The following is a 9,898-nucleotide window of genomic DNA, read 5'->3' as shown; positions in this document are numbered from 1 at the left end:
GCGATGTAGAGTGGATAAAGGAGCGATGTAGAGTGGATAAAGGGGCGATGTAGAGTGGGTAGAGGAGCGATGTAGAGTGGCTTAAGGGGCGATGAAGGGTGGGTTAAGGAGCGATGTAGGGTGGGTAAAGGGGCGATGTAGAGTGGATAAAGGGGCGATGACGAGTGGATAAAGGGGCGATGTAGAGTGGATAGAGGAGCGATGTGGAGTGGGTTATGGAGCGATGTAGAGTGGGTTAAGGGGCGATGTAGAGTGGGTAAAGGGGCGATGTAGAGTGGGTTAGGGGGCGATGTAGAGTGGGTAAAGGGGCGATGTAGAGTGGGTAAGGGAGCAATGTAGAGTGGGTAAGGGAGCGATGTAGAGTGGGTTAAGGAGCGATGTAGAGTGGGTAAAGGGGCGATGTAGAGTGGGTTAAGGGGCGATGTGGAGTGGGTAAAGGGGCGATGTGGAGTGGGTTAGGGAGCGATGTAGAGTGGGTAAAGGAGCGATATAGAGTGGGTAATAATCACCACTTGTGGCCATGTCATCGCTGCCGTGACCATGTCATCGCTGCCGTAACCATCTCATCGCTGCCGTGACCATGTCATCGCTGCCGTGACCATTAACTTCGTCACCACGTTGGTCATGGCATTGGTCAGCAGATTGGTCACCACATTGGTCAGCACCTTGGTCACCACCTTGGTCACCACCTTGGTCAGCACGTTGGTCAGCACGTTGGTCGTGGCATTGGTCAGCACTTTAGTTAACTACTACACAATCACATATGACGATAAATGAGTGATACAACAGATTAAAGCACAATTTTTATGTTAGGTGAGTAGGTGAGATGCTAGGTGAGTGTAGCAAGTAAACACGTGAGTACGATTATGGTTGCAGATAAAACACCCTGTTAAGCTTATTAACACGTGCGGCGGCGAGTAGTGATTGAGCGGCTATCCTATGACTCGAGGGACTACGTAAGTGCGATTTGATGTGGAGGAGGTCGAGGCGGATGACCATGATGTGGAGGAGGTACAGGAGGGAAAGGAGCCAGAGGGCGACATTGAGCCAGATGAAGGGTTCCCGAATTTTGAAGAGGAATTCGGGTATGGTTCGATATACCAATACGGCGAGTGGAGCATTGTCACTGACTTTATCGCTTAGCACATTTTTCAGTGCGTTACATAGATCTTTGCAGGTACGCATCGTCTCTTCGCCATTGTCACCGCTCATGTTTGATAGACTTTTGAAAACGAACCCATATTTGCAGAAAGTGGGACGTGTGAACGGGCAGCGAGAGATCGGTTTACAGTTTTCAGTGTGATGAACATTGGATGTCGCAGTTGACGCTGTTTGGTCAGTGGTGTATTTGACTGGACACGTTTTAGGGCAGAGTTTGCTGTGGCAGCGAGTTCCTGGTGTGTCGCAATTTTTGCAACATTCTTTGTACAATTGGTCGAGTAGACTGTAGAATGTTTCCGTTAGATAGACAATCCATGAAAGGTATTTGTCGGCATACCTTTCCGAAAATATGACCCAAGTGTTAATGCCGAATGGCTGTAGGTAACGGCCGCAGGTAGCCACTGATTTCGTGTCACCGCCGCAAACCAGACTGAACAAATCACAGTTATCGTGCTTCTGCGTATGAGTAGGACCAAACAGCGATGATAATTCCAAGTCTTCATACGTAACTCCGAAGTACGCCTTTTTGACAGCTTCGTTAAACGCATTCCGCTTATGCGTCTCCCTCTTATCCCAGTCTTTCAACAAATTAAAGTAAAAGGCAAACATATCGCCAAGAGTCTCCGGGGGTTGTTGCAATAGGCAGATCAAGTAACTACACATTTTGGTGAGTGGTCTCTCCGTATCACCGCAGAACCCTTGCAGCACTTTTAGAATGTGGTCACCTTTCTGAGTATGCGATGCCGTATCACTAATGTCCGTGAATCCCATTGGTGTCTTACACGCGATGCCACGGTGATTGCTCACTGTACATTCACGTTTGCATCCAGGTTTCTTAAATGAATGCGGGAGGAAACCTTGCAAACCATCTTCGAGGAACGACTGCAACGGCGACTTAAGGCCACAGTTAGGGTGCTGGTCACACGTTTGCCTAGCGATTTGGTTAGCGATTTGGTTAGCGTTTTGGTCAGCTATTTGGGGGCATGCTTGGTTAGCACATTGTTTAGTATTGCACTGCCACGATGACCCTGCGACTCCTCTGCCGTACCAGCATTCGCGCCAGCTATTGGCTTCTGAGCTGCGTTGACACTGGATTAATAAGAAATAAAGTTGGTCGTAGACTCGACGCAATATATCCACGAACATATCGAAACACGAAGCAGCGTTGCTTGGATAATCGAAATTATCGGCATTTGTTTTAAATTCACACGCGTACCTGCCACCTTCGTGGCCGTGTCCGAGGATGGCAATCAACGTATCCTGGGAGTAACCGCAAACGTTTGTCAAGACATTGGTTGCTAAGTCGTTTGGGCCAATTGTTATGTTAGGATGCGCTGCTAATTGCAGCTGAGCTGACGGTATAACTGCATTATCTCTCTCATCGTTTTTAGGCTTAGGGAACAATTGTTTGAAGTACATACGAAATGGCAGATACATGGGATCATGTGGAAGACCTGCCAGCCACTTTAGCATATCTTTTACGCTACTAGGCGCCTTTGGATTGGGACGGGTGTTATGGTGACACACGAGATAGTAGTCATTTTGCGCCAAACGAAGCAAGGTCAGTATATCGAGCAGGCTGACTTCGGCAACTTTCATGTTAACGAATCTAATCTTCTTACTAATACCCTCTGCCTTCAATTTTTTTAGTGTAGCGTTTTTGGCAGCTTCTACGATATTCGAGTTCAGAAACTTGTTGAAAATTGTATTACCGTTTATTTCTTTCTTGTCCTGCAACTCACCGGTCTGCTTGCCTGCTGTAGATGTAACTGTGAAACCACGTTCCTTGAACCAATTACCGAATAAATTGTTATCATATATATTGATTTGTTTATCTTTATATGAGAAACAACCTCTGCTTAAAAGCACTAACTCCTCACTCACCATCTCCACTATCGTCAGGCAGACCTTGGCGCAGTTGCGGCCCTCAGGGGTTAAATCATCAAATTTAATTGTTTTCTTGATACCATCTTGTTCGACTTCCTTAGTTCTTTCTTCAGTCAACTTAATGATTTTTTGACCCGAGTACCTGTTCACGTACGCGTGGCCGAGTTGCTCGGTGAAGTTGGAGAGGCCGGCCTTGAGGGGGGCGAGGACATCCTTAGCATTATCTTTGTACGTGTCGGCATGGAATTCGGACAATTTAATTTCGAAGGAAGAAAGATTAACAGCGAACTCATTATTAAAATGTTGTGAAGATGCAAGAGCGGTTAGCAATTTCTGCAATGCCTCCCTGGAATGTTCGACGTGGGAGCGTTTTAGTTTGACTTGCCGTTGCGTATACAAATCGAGGAACAAATCATTGAACCAATGAATTAATGTGGCAGCATAGGTCGACAACGTCTTCGCTGTTGATTTATCCGGCTGGGAAGGTGAGGGGAAAACGCTCGTATGTGGACGAACAAATTGGTTTCCTAATTTGGCAAGGAAACCTTTCACTCTATCGTTTTGGTCATCTTCAATGACTCGCAGAATAACTTCGAAATGAGTTTCAACTACTTTTTGTAATGCAGCAATTTCTCTTTTCTTCGTCCTGGTATAGAGCGTTTCGGCCCTATTTTGCATTCTTTTGGAGGCTGAGTCCAGTTCGGCGTTAACAGTTGCACGCAAATGAGTAAAAACTCTTTGTGTCACTTCAACTGCTGCGTTATAAAGTTCTTCCGCTTTGTCTATACAACTATTAATTTCTTGGTAGACAGATTTTAGCTTCTCCTTGACAGTCGCAACGGCGGTATGAAGTAACTGAATATGTTTCTTCAACGTTGCCAAATCTGCGTAGACACCATGATTTACGTCCGTGCCAATAGTTGAGTCTAAAAATTTGTTGATCTTTTGGTGCAGCTCGACAGATTGCTTTTCTAGCTTGGACTTACCATTGACAACCCCTATATTCAACATGGTATCCTCTTCACTCTGGAGTTCGGATAGCTCCCATTTAATTCCCTCCAACGTTTCTTTAGCAGCTTGAAGGGGTTGTCTGACAGTTGTGAGTTCACTGCCAACAATCTTAATCACTTCCTCCTGGAACGTGAAAATACCCTTAATGGCAGTTTCGTAGAGCAGCAAGCCGAGTTGATTGTCAACAGTGGGCGTATTGACTTGCTTCTCGATGTCTGTCACACCTTGCGCAATACTGCTGTCGCTATAGTTGATAGCGCCTGAATTTGTGGACGCGGATATGGCTTCTGATATGCCACTTGCTAGTTCGGTAGCAGTTTTAAGAGAAACGCTCACGTTTCTGCCAAGATTATATTCGGATTCCTCGTTGTCTACGAACGAATAAAGCTCCTTGCCTGCTTGCCTAGCCGCACCTACGAGCTGGTAAAGAATGATACGGATTGCTAATTTCAGTTCATTCTGTTTCCTAACATGTGAATGAGTACCAGGTAAAAAGACGCTCTCAATCTCAGTAGCTATCTTCCCAGAAAGTCCCCCAATTTCAAACTGGCCCTTGATGTTTTCACCAAGCGTCCGCGCAAATGTTTCGCAGGCCTGTTGAACAGCATCTAGATGCTTTTCTATTTCTGTACTGTCTCCCATGGTCACAACAGCCGCTGCAGTGGCTGCTTGAATTTCCTTCTGCATCTGACCAACAATTGTTTTTGCAGCGGGCAGTACATCTCCTTGTTTGAATATAGAGCCTAGATCAGCAGTCGATGACCCTTTTATATATTGACCCAGCGCTGCGATAACGGGCTTACTCTGCAAAATCTCGGTCAACCATTCTTCTACGACTTCACCAAACTGACCTTTTTCGGTACCGTTTTTTGTGAATCTACTGGCGTAATTATCCACTGCTTGTTTTCTAATACCCGCAAGACCTTCATATGAACTACCATTTCCCTTGATGTTATCAACACTATCTTGAATCTGTTGGAGAATCTCACCTCCAACATGCGTTCGCATGGCACTTACAATTTTTTGCTTAAGCTCTGCGATTTCTGCCAACCTCCATCCATCGCTATGGCTGTCGTCCTTGAACGTATTTACATCTTTCGGTACCTTAATTTTATGTTTGACATTTTTAAGCGCATCCATCCGCTGAACCATACTACTCACCTGCTCTGCAAGCGTCTGCTTCTCTGCATTAACCTTATCCTTAATATGTATTACTTGTTGCAGAATAGATTTCAGTTCGTCGACTATTTCACCTTTATATTTCTTCTCTAGCTCTGCGATTCCACCGTTTACAGTGTCTAATGCATCCTGAAGCTGATTGTACACGGACGTTTCCAACTCAGCAAAATGATTCGATTGTAAGGCAAACAGGTGGCCATTAAATGAGCTAATTTTTTGTTTTAAATCATCTGTGAGGTATTTACATTTCACATTCGCTATGGATGTAATTTGATCAACGGTCTCATTGCAGACGTTCCTAAGCGTTTCATGGATTATATACAAGTCTCCATTCTCTGCGGCCGCCTTGAAAGTCTTCGTTGCCTGCAACAGCATATTAATTGAACATTTCAACTTATCTTTCAGTTTGGAGTCGATGTCTTCTAATGCCTTATCGGCATTTGAGGCTTTCTCTATGTACAGCTTGGCCCGATGAGTCCAGTCCCCTACTTGCTTCTTGAGATCGTTATCTTGTTCTTCCACAATTAACGTTCCGTCACGCTCAATTAGCGTTTTCATTTCTCTAACTGGCTTTTTAACATTATTTGTTCTTTCCTTTAATTCACCTTCATACCCCTCCAGCCACGCCTTCACCGCGGCGACAGACGCCGCAAGCCCATCACGCCCGGAGCCAATATTATCTTTTAAGGTGTCTAGTACTTTTTCAAGCTTTTTCTCAGAATCAGTGATGTAATTATCATAAGTTATCACTTCATTTTCGTTTTTCACCGCACCAAGCACTCCACTCAAAAATCCCATCACCCCGTCACACAGCCTGTCCAGGTCAGAGTACACAATGCCACTGCCATCGTAGCCTTTGGAAGCAGAGTTGAAGCCGAGGAAGGTTTCGAGCCCAGAGCAGAGGTTATTAAGGATGTTAGTAGGGTTGTTATTTGAGGTGTTTTGAAGGATCAAAATTTTGTCAAGTTTCTTGTCAAGCTCCCTAGGCGTCACATGGTCAGCGCAGTGGCAAGAGGTGGAAGAGGGGAAGTCAAGGGTGACAAGGCACAAGTTATTGTGATGGTTTAAGAAGGTCATAGCGGTAATATGGCGAGGTAATTCGAGGGATGTAGAGTGGATAAGGAGCGATGTAGAGTGGGTAAAGGGGCGATGTAGAGTGGATAAAGCGGCGATGTAGAGTGGGTAAAGGGGCGATGAAAAGTGGATAAAGGGGCGATGTAGAGTGGGTAAAGGAGCGATGTGGAGTGGATAAAGGGGCGATGTAGAGTGGGTAAAGGGGCGATGTGGAGTGGATAAGGGGCGATGTAGAGTGAATAAGAGAGCGATGTAGAGTGGATTAGGGGCGATGTAGAGTGGATAAAGGGGCGATGTAGAGTGGGTAAGGGAGCGATGTAGAGTGGATAAAGGGGCGATGTAGAGTGGATTAGGAGCGATGTAGAGTGGATAAAGGGGCGATGTAGAGTGGATTAGGAGCGATGTGGAGTGGATTAGGGAGCGATGTAGAGTGGATTAAGGAGCGATGTAGAGTGGATAAAGGGGCGATGTAGAGTGGGTTAGGGAGCGATGTAGAGTGGATAAGGGGCGATGTAGAGTGGGTTAAGGGGCGATGTGGAGTGGATAAAGGAGCGATGTAGAGTGGGTAAAGGGGCGATGTGGAGTGGGTTAGGGAGCGATGTAGAGTGGATGAAGGGGCGATGTGGAGTGGGTTAGGGAGCGATGTAGAGTGGGTTAAGGGGCGATGGAGAGTGGGTAGAAAAGCGATGTAGAGTGGGTTAAGGAGCGATGTAGAGTGGGTTAAGGAGCGATGTAGAGTGGATTAGGGAGCGATGTTGAGTGGATAAAGGGGCGATGTAGAGTGGGTTAGGGAGCGATGTAGGGTGGATAAAGGAGCGATGTGGAGTGGGTTAATGGGCGATGTAGAGTGGGTAAAGGGGCGATGTGGAGTGGATAAAGGGGCGATGTAGAGTGGGTTAAGGAGCGATGTAGAGTGTATAAAGGGGCGATGTAGAGTGGATAAAGGGGCGATGTAGAGTGGATAAGGGGCGATGTAGAGTGGGTTAGGGAGCGATGTAAGGTGGGTTAGGGAGCGATGTAAGGTGGGTAAAGAGGCGATGTAGAGTGGATTAGGGAGCGATGTGGAGTGGGTTAAGGAGCGATGTAGAGTGGATTAGGGAGCGATGTGGAGTGGGTTAAGGGGCGATGTGGAGTGGATAAGGGGCGATGTAGAGTGGGTTAGGGAGCGATGTAGAGTGGATTAGGGAGCGATGTAGAGTGGGTTAAGGGGCGATGTAGAGTGGATAAGAGGCGATGTGGAGTGGATAAAGGGGCGATGTAGAGTGGGTTAGGGAGCGATGTAAGGTGGGTTAGGGAGCGATGTGGAGTGGATAAGGGGCGATGTGGAGTGGATAAGGGAGCGATGTAGAGTGGGTAAAGGGGCGATGTAGAGTGGATAAAGGGGCGATGTAGAGTGGGTTAAGGGGCGATGTGGAGTGGATAAGGAGCGATATAGAGTGGCTAAAGGGGCGATGTAGAGAGGGTTAGGGAGCGATGTGGAGTGGATTAAGGAGCGATGTGGAGTGGGTTAGGGAGCGATGTAGAGTGGATAAGGGGCGATGTAGAGTGGGTTAGGGGGCGATGTAGAGTGGATAAGGGGCGATGTAGAGTGGGTTAGGGGGCGATGTAGAGTGGGCTAGGGAGCGATGTAGAGTGGGTTAAGGGGCGACGTAGAGTGGATAAGGAGCGATGTAAGGTGGATTAGGGAGCGATGTAGAGTGGGTTAGGGAGCGATTAAAGGAGGTTAAGGGGCGATGTAGAGTGGGTTAAGGAGCGATGTAGAGTGGGTTAAGGGGCGATGTAGAGTGGGTTAAGGGGCGATGTAAAGTGGATAAAGGAGCGATGTAGAGTGGATAAAGGAGCGATGTGGAGTGGATAAAGGGGCGATGTAGAGTGGATTAGGGGCGATGTGGAGTGGGTTAAGGGGCGATGTAGAGTGGATAAGGAGCGATGTGGAGTGGATAAAGGAGCGATGTAGAGTGGATAAAGGGGCGATGTAGAGTGGGTAAAGGAGCGATGTGGAGTGGGTAAAGGGGCGATGTAGAGTGGGTAAAGGGGCGATGTAGAGTGGATAAGGGAGCGATGTAGAGTGGATAAAGGAGCGATGTAGAGTGGATAAGGGAGCGATGTAGAGTGGGTTAAGGGGCGATGTAGAGTGGGTTAAGGGGCGATGTAGAGTGGGTTAAGGAGCGATGTAGAGTGGGTTAAGGAGCGATGTAGAGTGGGTTAAGGGGCGATGTAGAGTGGGTTAAGGGGCGATGTAAAGTGGATAGAGGAACGATGTAGAGTGGATAAAGGAGCGATGTAGAGTGGATAAGGGGCGATGTAGAGTGGGTTAAGGGGCGATGTAGTGTAGGTTAAGGGGCGATGTAGAGTGGGTAAAGGGGCGATGTAGAGTGGGTAAAGGGGCGATGTAGAGTGGGTTAGGGAGCGATGTTGAGTGGATAGAGGGGCGATGTAGAGTGGGTTAAGGGGCGATGTAGAGTGGGTTAAGGGGCGATGTAGAGTGGGTAAAGGGGCGATGTAGAGTGGGTTAGGGAGCGATGTAGAGTGGGTTAGGGAGCGATGTTGAGTGGGTAAAAGAGCGATGTAGAGTGGGTTAGGGAGCGATGTAGAGTGGGTTAGGGAGCGATGTAGAGTGGGTTAGGGAGCGATGTAGAGTGGGTTAGGGAGCGATGTAGAGTGGGTTAGGGAGCGATGTGGAGTGGGTTAGGGAGCGATGTAGAGTGGGTAAGGGAGCGATGTAGTGTGGTTAAAGGGGCGATGTAGGGTGGTTAAAGGGGCGGTGTAGAGTGGGTTAGGGAGCGATGGAGAGTGGATAAAGGGGCGATGTAGGGTGGATAAAGGAGCGATGTGGAGTGGGTTAGGGAGCGATGTGGAGTGGGTTAAGGGGCGATGTAGAGTGGGTTAGGGAGCGATGTCGAGTGGATTAAGGGGCGATGTGGAGTGGGTTAAGGGGCGATGTGGAGTGGGTTAAGGGGCGATTAGAGGAGGTTAAGGGGCGATGTAGAGTGGTCAAAGGAGCGATGTGGAGTGGATAAAGGAGCGATGTGGAGTGGATTAGGGAGCGATGTAGAGTGGATAAAGGGGCGATGTAGAGTGGGTTAGGGAGCGATGTAGAGTGGATAAAGGAGCGATGTAGAGTGGGTTAGGGAGCGATGTGGAGTGGGTTAGGGAGCGATGTAGAGTGGGTTAAGGAGCGATGTAGAGTGGGTTAGGGAGCGATGTGGAGTGGATAAGGGGCGATGTAGAGTGGGTTAGGGAGCGATGTGGAGTGGGTAAAGGAGCGATGTAGAGTGGGTTAGGGAGCGATGTAGAGTGGGTTAAGGGGCGATGTAGAGTGGGTTAAGGAGCGATGTGGAGTGGATAAAGGGGCGGTGTAGAGTGGACAAAGGGGCGATGTGGAGTGGGTTAAGGGGCGATGTAGAGTGGGTTAAGGGGCGATGTGGAGTAGGTTAAGGAGCGATGTAGAGTGGTTTAAGCGGCGATGTAGAGTGGGTTAGGAAGCGATGTAAGGTGGATAAAGGAGCGACGTAGAGTGGGTTAGGGAGCGATGTAGAGTGGATAAGGGGCGATGTAGAGTGGGTTAAGGGGCGATGTAGAGTGG

General features: G+C 47.9%; 1 protein-coding gene across 1 annotated transcript; it reads right to left on the bottom strand.

Annotated features, from left to right (window-relative positions):
- Positions 1 to 864: 864 nt before the first annotated feature.
- Positions 865 to 6,036, bottom strand: BBBOND_0000090 (hypothetical protein, conserved; the record flags this gene model as incomplete). Its single annotated transcript, XM_012914864.1, has 1 exon — positions 865 to 6,036. One exon carries the CDS (start codon positions 6,034 to 6,036, stop codon positions 865 to 867), a length of 5,172 nt encoding a protein of 1,723 aa, XP_012770318.1.
- Positions 6,037 to 9,898: the final 3,862 nt, after the last annotated feature.

The sequence above is a fragment of the Babesia bigemina genome, scaffold Bbigscaff_25441 (assembly GCF_000981445.1).
Source record: "Babesia bigemina genome assembly Bbig001, scaffold Bbigscaff_25441".
Classification (NCBI taxonomy): domain Eukaryota; phylum Apicomplexa; class Aconoidasida; order Piroplasmida; family Babesiidae; genus Babesia; species Babesia bigemina.
The sequence above is the reverse complement of the archived record's forward strand: the minus strand, read 5'-3'. Positions and strand labels throughout refer to the sequence as shown.